The following is a 19,066-nucleotide window of genomic DNA, read 5'->3' as shown; positions in this document are numbered from 1 at the left end:
TAGTGGGGTGCAAATATTCCAAAGACGGATCTGCAGTGGTGACCCTTTCCATATTTTTATAAAAATGTTCCCCACCCCCTGGCCACTGCACTTTGCTACCTTGACCGTGTGTGTGTGGGGGGGGGGGGGTGCTGAGTCACTTGCTTCTATTCTAGCTTTCACCCACCATGGTTATAAACACAGAAATAAAATTGTTTAGCTGTTCTCCGGGGCTGTGTAGTAAACAGACAGGCCGGCCCCTGACAGTCCGTCCGCTCCATCTGCTTTGGCGCGCATTATGCACACACAGACAGACAGGCATGGAGGGAAATCTGCCGTCTGCGCCAGGTCTTCTGAGGCCATCGTGTGGGTGGTCTGTTTGTGTGGAGAGACTCGGGGGACGGGGCTGATAAACATACTGCTGAAAGCTGGCTAACTGCGGGTCAGGCTATTCCTGCTCCTTGTTGCTTCTGAGGGCCTAAAGGAAAAAAATAGCAATACCAAGGACCGTGGAAATGTCCCTATCCACAGCAGTTCCTTGGGAAGAGAGGAGAGAGGCTGGCTCAGCCTGAGGCTTCCTTCCTCTGTGCTCGCTGCCAGAATGGCCCTGGCGGTTTAAAGGAAAAGATGGCAGGGGGGTAGCTCAGCGGCTCAAGTCCAGCTCCGAATTTCAAATGCAAAGGGGCTTTGTCCACAGCCGTCCTCTTCCAAATGGATTCTGGACTCCGGGCCTCTGGAAGAGGACTGTCCTTTTAAAAAAGGCAGCACCCCGTTGCCCTTCATGCCTGACTCATCAGGCTTCTCTCCAGGTACTAACTGCAGGTGGGCAACAGTCCTGATGATGTATCTTTAAGCCCAAACCGGACAGTCCTTCCAATGGAGGATGCCTCAAAATAGAGAGCTGTCCTGGCACCTGGCCACCCTCGCTTACATGCCAATGAACTGCAATCAGTCACAGATCCCTTTTCTTATGAGCTCAGGGCTGAGCTTCTTGGAGAAAAGGAACTGAAATTTGTTGCTGAGCTTCGTTTCAGCATCTTTAAGATTTTTTTTTCCTTTTCCAGCTATGTGTTGTGTTCTTCTTATCTATATTAGTGTGATTTTTTCAGTAGAGATTTCATTTAGATCATAATAGTTGTACTGACTGAATGGGCTATTTTAGAATATTCCCCATGGTAGGGGTGTGTGTGCAGTAAAAAAATGCAGCAAGAAAATAGGCAAATTGGCAAGTAAATCAACTGGAGTAAGGCACTTGGCTTTTCAAAAAGGTGAGTCCAGGATCACAGACAAAGCCACTTTGCCTGCAGAGTGGACATGTCTGCATTGCCCCAAAAGAGGACACAGGAAGATGCCAGTTGCATAAAAATTGGCATCTCCCTCTTTATACGTAGAGATGCAAATTTAGACTAATGGGTATAATTAAAATTGAAATACAGTCCATGGCACAATAAAGTATTAGAGGAAAGATGGTGATTGTGTGTCTGACCGTTTCGCATGCTATGTTACTGCTACCTCTGGATGGGCAACGGTTCACGTGGAGTGTTGCTATGTTAAAATTCTATCGCTCTTTTCCCCCTTGCCAGGAGCCTGAAAGGTTTCTCCTCTTCTCCATTTTATCCTAAGGGAGGCTAGGCTGGGGGGCGCAAGCCTGGTCCAATGTTCCCCAGTGAGCTTCATGGCAAATGGAGCCTAGAACTCAGATCTCCTGAGCCCCAGTCCGGCCCTTCAACCACCTTCCAACACTGACTGTCTTTAAATGGAAAACGGATGGGGCAGTTCTTCAAACAGAGGTTGCCTTCAGAGAATGAACAGTCCTCTGTAAAGCAGGACACAGGGCCACCTGGCTGCCTGCTCAGCTTAGCTGGAGTTGCCAGGGCTTGAACCTTGAACCTGCATTTACTCTGCTGTTAAGCCACGTTGTTACATGCCATCAAGTTGTCCCTGACTTATGAAGACATCCCAGAATGTCCCGTCCTGGACAGCCCTGCTCAGCGCTTGCAAATTTGAGGCTGTGACTTCCTTTATAGAATCGATCCATCGCACGTTTGGTCTTCCTCCTCTTCCTCTCCCTTTATCAAATGCAAATACAGTGCGCTTTTTTTCTGCCTGCATCGTTGATAATAGCAGCGAAGTGAGTGGGTTTAAGCTAGCCAAATTGCATGGCTGGAAAGGGAAAGTGCCCCATGACACGGGTCTAAATTGGGTGGCTTTCAAGCCAAGGCAAATCCAGCACCGGATGCAACACAACGCTTCTAAAGCAGAAAGGAGCACTCAGACCTCAGACTCATGCTCTGGAATAAACACTTAGGATAACTGGTGTGCCCAGCATGTTTCAACAATTACCTTCCTCAGAGGCCAAATATTCCTTATCTTAATAGCAACAATGAAAACAATTCACCTGAAGGATGTTCTGTCATTACAGCAGCCTCCAAGGAAGTTGCTTTAGCTAGGCCATCTTATGACATCTTAAAGAGAGACGCATTTATTTCGGCAGAAGGTTTTCTGGACTATAATCTGCCACAAAATCCACAAATAAAGGTGGTGGTCTTTAAGGTGCCACAACACTCTTCGTTGGTTTTGCCGCAACAGAGAAACCCAGGGCTGCCTTTCCGGAAATGGTTCTGCTGAAGCACATTCCTTCTTACAGTGGTTTTCTTTTCCCAAAGTACAAGTCTGAGTTTCTGTCTCCGTGTCTTTTTTGGGCAGGAAGCGAAGCCGGCGCCCCCCTCCCCGTCTTGCCCGTGACAATCGCAGTCCCCGTCCAAACCCCGCCCTGCATTTGAGCTGATTCATCCTTCTGCTGGATCTTGCCTGTGTTTTGCCCTATCCTAACCTCCACCTCCTCCTGGGCGAATCTGGCTGTGAGAATTACAGGAGATGGTTATCTTGGAATAATGGCAGGCAGGCGCCATTAGCTGCCGAACAGCCGAAGCGGAGCAAAGGAAAGGCTTGCGTTCCTTCATTATGTTTCATGTGGCAATAAATAATATTACATAAAGAGCAAATTCAAATAAAAAGCGAAGTGCTCAGGGCACATTTCCCCTTTCTTTTCCTCTCTAATGCACTCCCCAAGTTTTTTTGGAGATGCCAAATTTTATGAGTCTGAGCTTGCAGCACTTGGCAAGCCAGCTGCTAAATAGAAAAGCAACAGTGTAAATGTGTTAATTACTGACGGCTTGCAAAACAAAACAAAACAAAACAAAGTGGGGGGAGCGACGTAAAATGCCAAAGAAAGGCCTCCAGTCGGTGCGTTTCCCCCTGCAAACAGAAAGGCACCTCTGATTTCTTTAAAATCAAGGTGGGAAAGAGAAGTAACTGGTCTTGGGGCTCTATGGCTTCTGCTGTCTTTAAAAAGTAACCTAAAATAAAGCAAGCAAGGGGCTAGCCCTCATGACATATATGTTGCCTGTTGATTTTCATTCAATTTATCTATCCATCTAGCGAGCGGGTACATTTTTATCGCAGTCATGCCAGGGAAAGTGGAAGGCTGGAAAGAAGAGGAAGGCCAACAGAAATGTATCGGTTCTAGAACAGAAGCGACAACCTGGACATTACAACAGTCGGGCAGGTTAGAGAGGGTGTGACATCTGGAAGAACCTCATTCATGGGGGGGGGGGGGCACAAGTCAGAGATGGCCTGACACAAAAGGTGCTCTGTTAGGGGTCCTAGTGTGGCACGGACCACTAGTCTGTGTTCACTCCCTTAACAGGAAAAAGGACAGAAACGGTGCAAAAGCAAGCAAGCGAAGGAGCAGTGCTTGCAAACGGGGGGCGGGGGGGGGGGCTCCCAGCTCCACTAAAGAAAAGGCGCTGCAAAACTATTCCACCTTTTCCTCCTCAATGGATTATGTGTGATATTAAACACTTCAGAAAGAGTGGTGGGAAAACACAGGGAGCTGCAGGAATGTTGCAAACCACCCAGAGAGATCTGGCTATGGGGTGATACAAAATTGAAATAGCAATAATTATTAATAACGGAATGTGATTTTTCCGCCCCTACCTTGTGACATTCCATGAATGGGGCAGAGAACAGCCGCATAACAACCCCACCTGGAATCACCATAAATATATTTCATACACACACACCACACCCCATGGTAGCTCACAAAAATGGAGGAAATAAGACAAGGACACAACATCCGTTAAAACTGACACACTACCAAAGACACCAGCAGGAGATCAGGAGTCCAAGAACCAGCAAGAAGAATAAATCAAATAAATACAAAGCCTGACAAAATTCCTTTTTCTAGCATTTTTGCTTCCCAAAGTCTTAGAAGAACAGCTTGTATACTTTTGTATACTTTGGAATGTTTTAATTGTGTGAAAGTTAATTTTGTGAACTGCCTGGAGTCCCGAACAGGCAGGATATTAATATAGCAAGAACCGGCGGAGTGGGGGCTTAGCAGACGAGCCCAGCCCATGTATGGGGCAGTCCCTCCAAGGGCACCTGCCCAGTGCAGTGGTGGCACGGATGCCCAGCATGGTGCCGAGGGAGGCGGGCCAGTGGGGAAGCACACGGAAGGCGGTGGGTGCCGGTGTCCTTCTGCTGCTGGACGTGTCCTCCTCTCAGCCACATGCAAGCTTGGTGGAAGCCCTGGGTAGCGTCTGGGGAATGCTCAGGTGGGCGTGATGGGGCAGCTGTGATCCTTGGCACCCCAATGCCAGCAAGAACTCAGCTGACCTTGCCTTGGGTGATGCTATTAGAACAATGCCTTGCAAAGCATTCACAAAGAGCTTCTTTGACGCTTGGACTTGGGGGCAAATACCTGTGCAAGGACTAGTATCAGCTTGCTGATATTTCCTTAACTTCTGGGCCACAATAAAAATAATTTCCACCTTCACCGTGTTAAGTATCTTGGTTACGATGCCAATTAAATCCATTCAGTTCCAGGTTGTATTTCAATGACATGTGGAAAAGTCAGAGGCAGGTGAGTACTTCTGCAAGGGGCTTGATCTTCCAAGGGTTCAAAACAGCAGGTTAGGGCTACAGAGACGTTTGGAGGGCTAGCTCTCGAAATAGCCACTGGCATTAAAGAACTGCCACAGCAGGCAGCATTTTCTGATGGCCAGGTGCTGGATGCAAAGACGGGCTTTCCCCCTCAGACTCCTGTTCTTATGTTTTCCAGCCACTGCTGGAAAAAGCCACAATTGCAAAGAGGGTGCTGGAGTTGATGGCCTTTGGTCTGGTCCAGCAAAGCAAACTGTGCCAAGTAGCAAGATCAGGTAGGCACCTGTCACTTGCAAAGTTCAAAATCATTCTAAGCTTTCTTGGGAACTGGGATTGTAGACCACGACGTTAGACTACAGGATGTCTTGTAATTCTGTAGTCTAACAGACAGAAGATCCCACCTACACATTTTCTTGGCAAAACCTAGGAAGTGGCCAAAACAATCTCAAAAAATACATACAGAAAAGAGATCCATTATGTGCATTAAAGGAAGGATAGGCAGTGGGCCAGCTCCTTTCTGTGTCCCCTCATCGCACCCAAGTTGCCAGCAGACTGCTAATTACTCCTGAACTGCTCCTGAATTTGGGTCTGTGTAGAGAAGGCAAGCAAAAAGCTGCATTTCTGCATTTAAACAAGGTGCGATGGATGCAGACAGCTGTTTTCAATGCAGATGCATTCCTTGGTGAGTTCCCAGCGTGTGATTTTGCATGAAAGTTAGGCACCTTGTTTTAAAATGAAAAAGTGGCTTTTTTCTCACCACTGAATTGCCACCAAAATTCAGTGGCATTCAGCAGTGTCGATTTTGTGGTGGCGACGTGGCCCCTGGACCCCCAAAGCTGCCTCCAGCTACACTGAAGGAAGGATGTCTGCTTACCTAGAATGGGTTTTTTTGCAAGAAAAACAGCAATTTTATCTGTTGATGTAGAATGCCACTGATGAAGAACTCTGCTCAAAACATGAAAGGCGTTTATTCTTGGAATGATGAGGATAATGATAATGGTAGTGCTCGGAGTAGCTTTCACCCTATTCCATAGCTTTTGTAATTTTGTTAATTAAATTTTGTGGGCAAGAAGCCTGCCTGTTTTAATTTCTGTAACGCAGCACTCTGTGTATTTTGGACCATTTCATATTATTAAGTCAGGAGGAGGAGGAGGAGAATGCTGAAGAGGTTCACCGCAAGGAGGAAAGCACCACACGTGCTCCCCTGCATACTTTGCTAACCAAGCAATGAAAAGCAGCTCCAGCGCACAGCGTCCCGCTGCCAGTTTATGCAATCGGCAGAGTCACATACTAAGGCTTTTTGCTGGATTGTGCCAGGCCAACAAGGTGGCCACGTAGGCATCACCGCGTGAGAGAAAACGCAAAACCAAAAACAAGGAGGAAAGAAATCGGAGAGCCGCATAAAAGTTGCAGGTGCCAGTTTAAGGGTAACGATCTCAGGGATCGTTGCAATGACCGAAGTAGAAATAGGGAAAGTTCTGCTATAGTGTGGAAGATGGAGACCAAGCGACACAAATGCCTTGCTGAGGCAGCTGTTTGGGACAGCTGCTGGGAACCTCCAGGCCTGGCTTGTCCTTCTGATGGTTCTTCATCTTTATACTGGATTAGGACAGGGTCCTTCAAAGAGAACAGTCCAAGGGGAGTCCTTCAGATAGAAGTCTGGCCTCTATGAAGTCGGGCAAGCGAATCTGCTACCTGCAAAGCTGCAGATCTGTCTGCAAAAGTGGGGAAGAATAGAGGGACCTTGCACCTTTCAAAGCTTCCCCAGGAAACAAGCTCTCCGCACCCAGAAAACTAGAATGGCAGGAAGCAGGGTAAGCCGTGTCTTCTCTTTGACACTCTGTATCTTTTAATATGAACTTGGTAGGTTAGGTTGGTGCCGCAGTTCCATTTCTGCAGGTTGGTTGCATAAACCAGTCCCTGCACAGAATGCCAGGATAAGTTGAGCCAGCCCAGGACAGTTTGATTCCAGGGCTGAAAAACTAAATTGACTCCTACTCCCTTTTCCCCACAACCTTTATACACACCCCTGTTACTGCACACAGCCCAAAATGCAACATTACAGAGTGGGGTGGACTTTTCATTCCCAAACCATAACCTTCATATACTTAAACAAAAACCAAAGATCCTTTTGTTTTGCAGAACAAACTGTAAGGGCACAGGATCACTGTTTTAACGGAAGTGTGTGTGCGTCTGTGCGCACACGCACACACGCTCTCCCCCATAAAAACACACACAGAGCCTCTTGAGTGAAAGAGCCCTGTGACCAAGCTATTTTGAAATCTGTGCTACATTTACGAGCAGAACACCACTGGAGACAAGAAGGCAGCAACTGCTCGCTAACATCAGAACCACGGGGAAAACGGGCACTGCCAGGATGCCTCCAGCCAACTGACAGCGTATTCTCCCTGTCCGTCCGTCCGTCCGTCCGCAAACCGTTCTTTCTTTACACAGACACGGTGCAAGCTCCGGGTTTTGGGGCAAGGCTTCCTCCGGGGCCTGCTCCGCAGAAGACCTCCCTTCTCACCACCACTGTCAGCAGCTGCTTTGGCTGCCCATCCTCCCCTTTGGTACCACGTGCTTGCTCGACTGTGGGAGAGCCCACGGGCATCTCCCACGCCTCCTTCTCGCCCGCACTGTTTGCAGGGCCAGAGCAAGAGGCCGGGGAACAAGAGAGGCTCTTCTCCGCTGGAGTTCGGGCCCTTGGCGAGTGCCCAGCCATGCTCAGCCTGGGTGCTGGCCCTGTAAGCATTTGCCAGATGAGCACCATCACGGGCAAAAAGCATGCACAAGAGAGGGGGCTGCACAAGTTGCCTGGCGTTCCCCCCACAGCCACACGCAGGGGGACGTGCCCACACGTGCTGGGGTGTGCATCTGCTCAGCCCGGTGACTGCGCATCATTCCCCCAAAGGTCCCATTTCCTACAGAGATGGGAGAACTGGAAGGAAAATGCAGAAGAACCTGTAGATGCTCCGAGCGAGCAGAATGTGGCTATTCTGCAGTACTGCCAACCAAGCCTTGGAGAGATTCCTAAAGTCTCCCAAAGCCGGAAGCATTGAGTCCCAGGAGCACCTGCGAGCAGGGCTAAGCCGGACGCTGGCCTGGGGACGCGGCCAAACCGACGGCTTGAGACCACTGCCTCGCACGGCTTCGTGGAAGGCCTGGGGCACGAAACAGAAGCAAAACACTGTTGCCCTTACTCTGGCTCACCTTTCCACTCCATCTGCATCCGGAGCTGACCATCTCTCCCCTCACCCCCCCCCCCCCCGATTCCCTCAACACATCTAAGCTGCAAGCAGAATCCACCAGTTAAATAACGGTTGGGGCGAACAGGACAGAAAAGAAACCAGCACAGAATTTTATGGCTTCACCTCTGAAAAATTTACTACAGCCCAACTTATATTTCTAGATTTTTGACTGCTCCTGTATTTCTTTCCTGAGGGCCCGGGGCAGTTCTGAGGGTGAGTATTTTGCTTGTCGTGCTGCCAATCAAAATATTTGAAGGAAATGTTTATTTTCTTCTCGAAATCGCACCAGCTGCTGCCTTAACTGAATAAGCCCATTTAGAGGTAAGAATTTAACCATTGTGAGAGCAAACCAAGAGCCCGCACACTCCAAATACCTGACCCAATCTATCAACGGAAATGGCAGCACTTTGGACCGCGGAACTGGGAAGTGCGGAGGGACGCGTGTTCAACCAGAGGTCAGCATCCCGACTCACGGAGCGCTGCTCCCGCTGCCTCCCGGGGGCTGGCCGCTTTCACTGCCGAAAGAGAGTGCCAGCTTGCAACTCGCCCCCTCCCTCAGGCAAGATTGTGGGCGAGTTTCCGAAAGGAGCCCTCACCTGAGAGCCAGCCAGCCGCACACAAATGGATTCCCAAGCTTCCCCGCCCCTTTCCAGATCAAACAACCCAATGCAACGAAAGGTCGCTCTATTTTTATACCGGCTGTGAAGAAAATCTAGGTCTTCGCTTCACTTGAATGGGGTCCAAGGAGCAACAGCTCAAAGAAGTCTAAATTTGCCAGGGCCTCTCCTTCCCCTCCCAGTCTGGGAGAAAGGTAAACGGGAAGGGCCAAAACGCAGCAGTAGTGTACCTGCTTTCTGTGGACCAGGTCCCAGATTCAGTACTAAGACGAAAAGATCCAGGATGGCTACTTGCAAATTCCCTAGAGAGAATTGATGGGGCATATAAGGCAGGCAGGTTCGTGTTGTACAGAAGTATGTAAAGACACAGAAGCCCAGCTCTCCAGGTCAGATGTTATTTCTGAATTTATGTAACTTGTAGAGTAGGTGCCAGAGTGTGCTTGCTTTCCTCTCCCCTCCCCTGTCCTTTTTCCTTTTGTATCATATTTATTAGATTGTGAGTCACTGGGCTGAGATTGCCTTTTAAGATATACACAGAAAATATTGGGCACTTCAGAAGCATTCGTGCTATTTTAAAAATTGTGGGTTGTTGCATCTAGAGCTCTGGTTTGACCTGTGAAATGACTCTATTTGCAGAATGGAAGTTTGTTCTCCCCTGCTCCTCTCCTGCAGCCCCTGCACACTTCCCAAATTTGGCCCAGAAGGTCTCCCAGTCCCCCAGAGAAGACTGGAGTATATGCAGGGACCACAGGCCTTTCACTATTGCTTATATTAACACTGCAGCTTAATCTCCTGCAAGTCTTTTCCACAGAGGAAAAAAGCAAACCAACCCACCACAGAAGAAAACGTGCTTCTTGCTTCAGAACTATGGTTTTCGCCCATATGTAAATATATCCAAATTTAGGTAAAACACAACTTGATTAAAGCACGTTCAGTCCACTGACTTAGACTTTTTTCCCACTGGGTAACAGGAGATGCTCTGCTCTGCCTCATGGAACACGAGGACAGACAGAGATGCAGAGCTACGTAATGTGTCCATAATTAATCTCGACAGAGAGGTGCAAATTTAGAGAGAGTACTAGAGCTGTAGAAGATGCCACATGATGGGGAAGGCTGCAACCAGCCCCTTCTTGACTCCCAAGCCTTACCATAAATTTAGCTTTAAGCACTACCTGAGGGTGGATTCAGATTCAATCCGGATCAACTGGGCCGGCAGAAGCGAACCGCCCAGCTTCCGCCTTCCTATGGCAGCCCCCAAGTGACCCTGTTGAGTGGGACAAGCTACAGCATGGAGGGGGAGACAGCAAGACCCCCCCCCCAAATTGGGCAGAGGCACCTTTGACAAGAGAAGCCCTTCCTTCCTCTCACAGAAGGCAGACCCTTAGACAGGACAACCTTCAAAGAGAGGACACCTTCGGATCGAGGACTGCCCTCTGTTCAGCAAGGCAGGAGGTCTCCCCAGGGGATCACCCAATTCTTTTCTGACCTGCCTGCTTGGTCGGGTAGTTTAAGCTCTGCTCAGCAGAACCACCGCCCCCCTGGGACTTTTGTGTCCTGCTACTGAACTGCTGTTCTGTGTAAAGCAGCTTTCCCCAGCCCAGTGCACCCCCACGATGAGTGAGGATTACAACTCCCAGCATCCCCCAGCTGGGATGCTGGGAACTGTAGCCCCAACACATCTGGTGGGTGTCCAGTTGGGGAAAGCTGGGCTCAAGGAGCAAAAGAAACAGAAGTGTACGCTCAACGTCCATAAGAAAGGCCTGCAAATCCCATGCAAATTTCCCGGCGACACGGCTGAGATTCCGAAAGAAACCAGGAGCGTTTCAAACTGTCGGCCTGTCCCTCAGCTCTTTCTGTTTCTCCAAAATCCCAACCGTACTCCTGAAGAAGGAGGAAGCTGAAGCATTTCACTCAACTGCCTGTGGTCTTCCATTTATTTTCATACCGACACACGCAAACGCACTCACTTCCCATCCAGGGCGGATTTTGCAAACGCAGTTCTCCGAGCACAGATCCTTCTGCAGCAGCAGAGCCCCGTCCACGTGCAAACCCAGCGGCCTCTGCCATCCGCCAGCCCATGCCTCTCACGTCTGGTCTGGTGTGCGGAGGCCAGGCAGAACCCCTCTCCGTCTCCGAGGGACAGGCTGGGCTTGGGCACCTGGGCGCTCAGCGCTGCTCCAGGTCCTGGGCGCATCGCAGGATTAGGCCATTAAGAATCCACTTCACAAGCGCGTGGCCCTGTCGCCCTGCCCTTGAAGCATCTGAGCCTCTGAACTCCACATCTGGCCATTCAGATGAACATCTGGGCAGTTGGAAGGAAGCCCCAGGCTCCTGCCCTCCGGCCGCCGGGCAGGCCCCACCTTCTCTGCCCGAGGTGCATTTGCAGGCCTGTGGGAGCCATCGGTGAAGTTCTTTCCATGCCCGCCGAGGGTCGGGGATGGGCTTGGCCTTCGAACCTGTAGCTTCCAGCCTGCAGGGTCTCAGAGCTGGGGCTCCAGATAATCCGACAGTCCCCAAGACTATACCACTCTGGATGATTTTTTTTAACCCACCCACTCAAAGAATACTGCCAAACCACAGAGAGCAGTCAGCTCTAGCACCAGTTGTGGGGGAGCAACTCAACCAATGTGCAAGGCCTCTGAACTATTTTTGGTTTGCATCGGTTTCGCACGCATTCCATAGCCAATCTGTTCCGTCCCTTTTTCAAAAATCTTTTTTTAAACGCATCTGAATGGCAGAATCCTCCCCCACATTGTGTGTACATTTCCCCTGAATTTTACATTCTTCCACACATCTTTCATGCCAAGGCCTGAATGGCAAATTTTGGAGAGGGGTGCCTCCAAAAATAACAGCATGTGCTTGCAAGGATATGTGAATTTGGTGGGGGGGGGGGTCGCTTAAAATGTGGATTGAGCCAAATTCTTTGCTCTGTCACCAGCTTCTGAAAAGTGCACAGAGAAGCGGGGAGACGGGTCTCTCCAGGAAGCGCGCTTGAGTCTGGGTGCCACAACGGAGGAGTTCTCCGTCAACCCATCAGCCACAGGAGGTGAAATGTGAAGTGGCACAACCTGTAAACCCCACAAGCCAATTAATGGATTGCAGAAGGGACTGCGGACCCACTAAGGGGAAAAAGAGAAAAAAGGGAGAGAAAGAACCCCAGCAAGCCATCTTGGCTCCTTCCTTCCTTTGGAAGACAAAATGCAGCACAGAGAACGGCCACTTTCCCTTTTGCGTTTGCACAGTTTCCTTTGGAACGAAAAACGTTTTGCAGCTGCTTGACTTCACAGATGTTTTTTTGTCATTCAGAAACAGTTATTTTAAGCATGGGGAAGACCTCCTGGAGGCTGGAGAAGCAGCTTCTCAGAACTTTGGTGCAGGCTGGCTACTGACACGTCACCCAAAAGCTTGAAACAGAGCACCAAAAAAAGGGAACCAAAGTGGATGCAGTGGTGCACAGGACTTATATGCAGATATGCAAATGTGAAAATAGTAACTCTCGTTTAAGTAAAAATCCAGTACTCTAGTGGGGGAGACTGTGAGCAAATGCCAAGTGGGAACAACCATGTCAAATGCGCTTGGATTAGAATCATATAATCACAGAAACATAGAAAGTAGAGTAGGAGGGGGCCACGAAGGCCATCGGGTCCAACCCCCTGCTGTGGCAGGACTCTAAGTCACACCATCCCACTCAGAGGGCTGCCCAGTTTCTTTCTGAATGTCTCCAGTGTGGGAGAGGCCCCCACCTCTCTGGGCATCTGGTTCCACCGTTGTATCACTCTGACAGTGAGGAAGCACTTCCTGATGTCCAGCCTGGATCTGGGTTTTTGCACCTTGAACTGATTATTCCGTGCCCTACGCTCAGCCCCCTGATGCAGGGCTAGCTGTGGATGAGGCTTCCAAGCCCCCGGCATGGCGGTGTCGTGAACCCGGAGCTCAAAGGGAGGCAATGCAAGCAGAGTTGCTGGCGTCATCCGCTTCCCCCCTTGGAATGTCCATTCCCTCTGAGCTTAGCCACGGTCGGTCCTCACAGTAGGAGGTGGGCGAGTGTGTGGGAGGGAGGGCCCCCACCCCAGCACACGGGTCCCCGTGGCAAGGCCAAGATTTTTGGTGTGCTTCGAGCTCGAATGGGCAAATAAGGGCCATCCGTTGTACCAAAAACCTGCCTCCGCTGGAGAAAGAACTGCTAGAACTGGTTTGCTGAGCCGTGTTGCTTAACTCGGCTGCCTGGCTTTTGGGACTCCTCTGGGGCGTGGCTGCAGGGTGTGCACCTGCTCTGAGGAGCACTTGGACTTCGCCTGGCCATCTCTGCCCTGCTCCCCCTCTGGTGGCTCTTTATCTTGACACGGGTGCCAGGCTGGACCACCTCCCAGCAGAGGATGCCTCTGAGTCCAGGACGGCCTGTGGCAGCCTTCAGGAAGAGGACTGTCCCTTGCCAAGCGGACACAAGGTCAGTCTGGATGAACATGTGTGGGCAGAAGCTTGTTAGTCCCCACTCTGGCCATCAGGGGCTGGTTGGCACAGAGCCTGCACACCTCATTTCCCAGTCGTGTTCCCAGTTATCCCAGGTGAGGCACGGTGCATTAAAGAGCGACCCGGAACTGCATGGAGCTTAAGCAAATCCAGGGTGCCATAATGTGTGGGGAACAAGGGTGGTGTCCCCAGAACCAACGCTCAAATCGCCCTCTTTTCAATGGAACTTTTGCCCTATATTAGGGTTAGGAGTGTGCGCCAGGGTAGGGTTAGGGTTAGAAAAAGGAGGTGTCCTGGCATGGTATCGATGGTTGGAATGTGTTTAGAATGGGCAGAAATGATGAGCTGCGCAGAAAAAGCTACTCAAGGAAGGCTTTTTCAAAATCGCCCTCTTTTCAATGGAACTTTAGCCCTGTATTAGGGTTAGGGGTGTGCACCGGGTAGGGTTAGGACACTGGTGGTGAGCCTATGGCATGCGCGCCACAGTGGGCATTCAGAGCCCTGTCTGTCGGCACGCGAGCCAAGTCGCCCCAGCATCACCCCAGCAGCCGAGCATCGGATGACAGCGCACATAGGGGCCATGCGCATGCTCGGAAAGGAGTAGCGGCGCCTGGCAATAACATCACAAGCTGCGACGCATTAGCTTCGACTCTTCTGAGCTTCCGCATGGCTGGCCAGTGCACTGCCAAGGATATATATATTTGCTTGGACTGTCTGTGAGTTGTTTTTTCTAAACTAAAACCTCAGTTTTCAGGTTTTATTGCAGTGTTGGCACTTTGCGATAATTAAGTGGGTTTTGGGTTACAGTTTGGGCACTCGTTCTCTAAAAGGTTCGCCATCACTGCCCTGTCTTAAAGAAACTACCATGGATTGTTTGGATGTATCATTTATTTATGGCATCTATATCCCTCCCTTCCCAATGTCTCAGGGCGGTAATTGCAAAGGATACATGTGCAATATATGTGTGCGAATGATGTGTGTGTTTGTCTCATTTTTTTGTGGCCCTGCTTTGTTGAATTTTACAATAAACATTATCTGGACAGTACTATGAAAGTATACATCCACCATTGGGATTTGGGCGATGTTTCTCATTCATTAATTATATATAAAAATCAGCTGAACGTGGTTTTATTTTGAGACATCATTACCCTGCACCTACTATAATCAGTGGGTGGCTGTGAGAAGTAGAATCTCAGAGAGCTGGATCAGGACTCCAGAAAGGCCTGTGGTTCTGAGCTTTTCCACCCCCAATTCTTAAACTTTGCACAAGCCTGGGTCTGAAACATTTCTTTATTGCTTTAGTTATCTATTTATGGAAGCACATTATTTACTAATTAAAATAACTGCATTTGCTTTGAAAATACCATTATTTTAAATGAGTCGATCGCATTTCAATTTCACTGTTTTAATCCTATGGATTCTTTGCTCATGGCCTGGCTGGTGAGCATCTCCTGCAGGTGAGTCGAGGTCACCTGAGGAGGGGAGACGTCTCTCTGCTGCTCAGGGGAGCTTCGCCAGCCAAGCCAAGTCAGCCCCTTGGAGAGTGTCAGGAGGCAGGTTCCCGCTCTTCTGAACAGGTCATTTAATGCCTGGAGCCAGTCTGCTGATTCTCACTTGCAGACTAAACCCTCAAGGCAAAAGAAGGGGAGAGGGATTTTGGCAAAAGGAAGAATGAGGCATCTAGGCTGAAGTGCTGGGAACTGCTGTCTGGGGCAAGGAGTCCTTCTCAGGCTGCCTCAGAACCCATTTGTGGGTTCACATCAAAAGCTGAGCCAACAGTATTTAGGGGAACCTGTTTGTGAAAAGGGTTGTCAGTGGCAGGTCTCCTGCGCGAAGCCTGGTGGCCTCTTTTCAGCCTGTCTTCATCTCGTTTCTCACCCATCGCTCCTCAGGGGACTCAAGGCTGCTTACGCAAAGACCGGCTGTTCATCTTTATCCTTGCCAAAACTCTGTGAAGAAGACATTCATCCAGGCTTCCTCCTGCTGGTCCCTCCCCCGATATGTGGCACTACAACTCCCATCATCCTTAGCCAGCATGGAAGGATGGGTTCTGCCAAAGGCTGAATGCCACTTCACACAGGTTTGTGGTCTTCCCTGGGTGTTTTAATTGTTTTCAGAAATCGGACACCAGTTTAAGTATTGCTTTCAAATGCCGTTCCTGATTATGGTGCAAAACATTAGGATCACTGAACTGCCATCTCCTGGCACTCCTGAAATGCACGCCTTTTGGGCAACTTCTTAGTGGCTGAAACGGACATTGCATGGCTCGCTTTTCTTTGGACCCATCAACCCACGTTCAAAAAGCAAAACGGAACCTCCAAGTTACCCAGAGCTCCTCTTCAGGAGGCTGAGAGCAACTCCTGTGTTGTAGGAAAGTTTGCATGTTGCTTAAAAAGGAAGCCACACGAATTGGCCCTGACGAAAGGCAGGGCTTCACTGATTTCTCTTCCGCTGGATGCAAGGGGCCACCTGAGCTGGATCTATCTTGGTGCAATCCCATAAATGACTGAGGGTTCCTAGGGTTCCCCTCCTGTCTTGATGCTGAAGGTTTGCTGCTTGAATTGGTGCAAGGGGGAAGCATGTTCTTCCTCCCAGCCCTCAACAAGAGCTGCATTAAATGGGTTGCCCTGGAGCCTTAGGGGGTCCTGCCCATGGGTTACTATGAGAACGTTCATCTCGGAATTTTCTCTCTGCCTTTAAGCTTGTGAGTTTGAAGGAACTCATGGGATGCCAACATCTGTCCACACAGGGGGGTCCATTTTTTTTATTATTCTAATGTATATATTTTAATTTTTATTTATGTGGATCTAATTTATTGTTGTAAGCCGCCCCGAGGCTTCGGGGAATGGGGCGGCATAAAAATGTTTTAATAAATACATAAATAAAAATTGCGCTCCTTCCAGTGACAGAGAAGACTGTCCTATTCGCAGCATTTCAATCTCTCCATTTCTGTTTTAAATCTGTTTTCCAATCCATGATTGATCTCATTCTTTGCATTGCTGCTTTACTCTGGTTTTTATTTCTATTTGTGGTTTTAAACTTGCATAGTTTCCCCTGTGTTGCATCCTAGGGTCAGGAACCACTCAGAGAATGTTTGCTATTTGGTGCTATAGACCTCTAATCAATAAATCAATGGATCTGATCAATAAAGCATTGTGGCTTCTTTCCAGAAACCCATCTGTGCCACCCTGGGGAACTTCTGCTGCAGAATCCTAGATCAAGGTGCACCTCCTGCTGGGGGGAGAAACTATCAGCCAACTTGGCCTCCACAGTCTTGGGCCAGCAGTGATGCCTGATGCCATTGTCCTTGTGCCCAGGAAGTTTCCTGAGCACCTCTCTCCTACCAAGTGTCCTATTCTGCAGAGGGCCGCCTGGAAGCGCCCTCCCATGTCACCCTGACTGCCCCCCCGCCCCCCCCGCCCCCAATCTGTGGATTTAGCTGCCAGCACCAGCAATCTGCCACACACTGCCATTTTGTCTTTCCCACAATGCTCCAGCAAGGCCCAAGGAGTTTTGGTCCAGGGCATGGTGGGAAAATTAAATGTCGCCTCTGTGCTCCCACATCTTGCCAAGAAGGCCATCACTGGGCATTTCCCTGCTTCGCTGATTTCAAGCAGGGGAATATTAAAGCAAATCAGTGGCACATTTAGGTCATTTGCAACTCTGGCCTTAATGGTCCTGCAGGAACCTGATACGGAACATTATTTTGCTTGCTGCAGAAGATGGTCAAAGGCTCTGCTGCATTTGGCGTAGGGTGGCCAGGAGCCCTCTCCAACAGAGGGCCATCCTCTGAAGAGCTGTGCCCCCCAACTGCAGCTCCGGATAACGCACTGCCACCCTCCCTTGGCACCTGAACGATGAGCCCCGCAGCTGCATATCTAGCTATGCTAAATTTGCATGTATACATACAGTGCCATTACAGACATTAACACAGAGATAGCAGCACACGCAAATTGATATGGAGACTGGCATCATCTTCTCTGTGGTGCGTTTCCCTTTTTGGGGTGATCTGCGAGGGGCCACCCAGTCTGGGGATCCTCCCGCTGCTTGTTGAGGACGGGTCTGGACACCTGCCCCCAGATCCTGCAGGGACAGGACCCAGTAATGGCTCTTCTGCACTTGGCCAGTTCTCTCCCTCCACCTTCCATGGGGCTGGTGATGCTCACTGGAAATGCTCAAGTGCTCTTTTGCTGGTCGGGCAGGCAGTTGCGCATTGGTGTGGCGGCGAGGGGATGGATGGAAAGCGCCTGCAGCCACTTAAGTGCATCAGCTGCAGAGAAGCACCCTCAAATCTCTCCCAAAGACCCCGTTAGGGGGCAGGGGCTGCAGACAAAGTGGTTTTTCAGGTGCCCAGAAATAAGGATTGACCCTGGTAAAGTAGGGGCAGTGAGAAGTTGCACTGTTGCCTCTTGTGTCTTACTTTACTGAGGACAGTTCTCTACTGAAAGGCTGCCAGAGGACACCTCTGTCTGAAGGCCTCCTCTGTTGAAAGGGCCGTCCTGTTCCAAGTGCCCTCTAAAGTGAAGCAACTGCTGAAGGAAGGAGAACACGACCCGGAGCTGCTGCTCCCGGAGAGCAGGTGGGCAGGTGCACCCCTCACCTGGCCAGCACATTCCCCACTGCAGTAAAAGGTACTCCTCCCCATGTGCACCGACACATCAGCGTATCAAAATGTTGTGGCTGTCAGAATCGGCTTTCGGGTGATACATTTCCTCTTCAGCTTGACTGGGCAGCCTGAAGCCGTCGTGATGAGAGACACCAGGGCCTTGGGGCAAAGTCCTCCAGGGGACTCAAGCCAGCCAGCAGAATTATACCCAGCCTACGACGCTCTACAGCTCATCCAGTGTGGAAGCAAACCCACGCTTAGCTCCGGACCCAGCGGTGGGGCCACAGGCAGCTGTGAAAGGATGGAAGGTCTTACCTTGTATCTGGCTCTGAGCTTGTGTTGGAAAGTGCCCAGGAGCACTCATTCCTCTGGGGCTGGGAGTTGGCGGGGTGACCCTCATGTGCCGAATCCTATCCAAGTCTCCATAGCGCTCAGGGAAGGATTTTGCTTGCTCTTCGAGTTTCTGCCTGTGCCCTGAAAGAAAGAAATTCTGTGTCAGATCGATTGGCCCTTGCAGTCCTGTGAACGACGGGGATCAGGGTAGATCCCCGAGTGTTTGGAACTTCATCTTCTGCAGATCCCTGTTAACATGGGCCGTGCTCAAGAATGCTGGAAGTTGAGGTCCAAAACTGGGAGGACTGTACCAGGGCCTATGGTGAGTGGGATGCAAGAGGCCCATCTGGTACGGGCATCACATTCATGGAGGGCTACAAGTTTCACTGTCCTGAGGCATGTCAAAAGTGATCGCCATTTAACTATAGAACAAGATCACTGGAGTGACCTTGCTGGGTTAGCATAAACTGTAACATTGCAACAAAACTATTTTTCCACAATAATGAGTGAATTAGCACAGAAGAAAGGCCAGAGAAGCACTTGTTAAATTCCTGACATGAGGAGTTTAACCTGCCAATGCACAGACGCCTCTTCCATTGTCTTTGAGGAGGGAAAATGTGTCCTTTGCATACTGCCCCCCCCCAGTGTTTGTATATCTCTACCATTCTGTATTTTATTTATTTATTTATTTATTAAAAGCTTTTCTATCCTGTCCCCTGCGGAACATCTCAGGATGGCATACAATAAATAAGTAAAATAAAAGAAATCCCACAGCATCCGAGCATTAATATACTAAAACCCCAGTTAAAATCAATTAAACATTAAAATAGCGGAAAAAATAAAAAGGGTTTTGCCTGACGCCAAAA

General features: G+C 49.7%; 1 protein-coding gene across 1 annotated transcript in view; it reads right to left on the bottom strand.

Annotated features, from left to right (window-relative positions):
• The window catches only part of RUNX3 (RUNX family transcription factor 3), a 141,947-nt gene that overhangs the window by 5,263 nt on the left and 117,618 nt on the right, over nucleotides 1-19,066 (bottom strand). Inside the window, exon 5 of the mRNA XM_044435245.1 lies at nucleotides 18,183-18,341. Within this exon, the coding sequence (XP_044291180.1) occupies nucleotides 18,183-18,341 (159 nt within the window). The remainder of the gene's footprint in view (nucleotides 1-18,182; nucleotides 18,342-19,066) is intronic.

This window comes from Varanus komodoensis, unplaced genomic scaffold (genome assembly GCF_004798865.1).
Source record: "Varanus komodoensis strain SLA01 unplaced genomic scaffold, ASM479886v1 scaffold29_1, whole genome shotgun sequence".
NCBI lineage: Eukaryota > Metazoa > Chordata > Lepidosauria > Squamata > Varanidae > Varanus > Varanus komodoensis.
The sequence above is the reverse complement of the archived record's forward strand: the minus strand, read 5'-3'. Positions and strand labels throughout refer to the sequence as shown.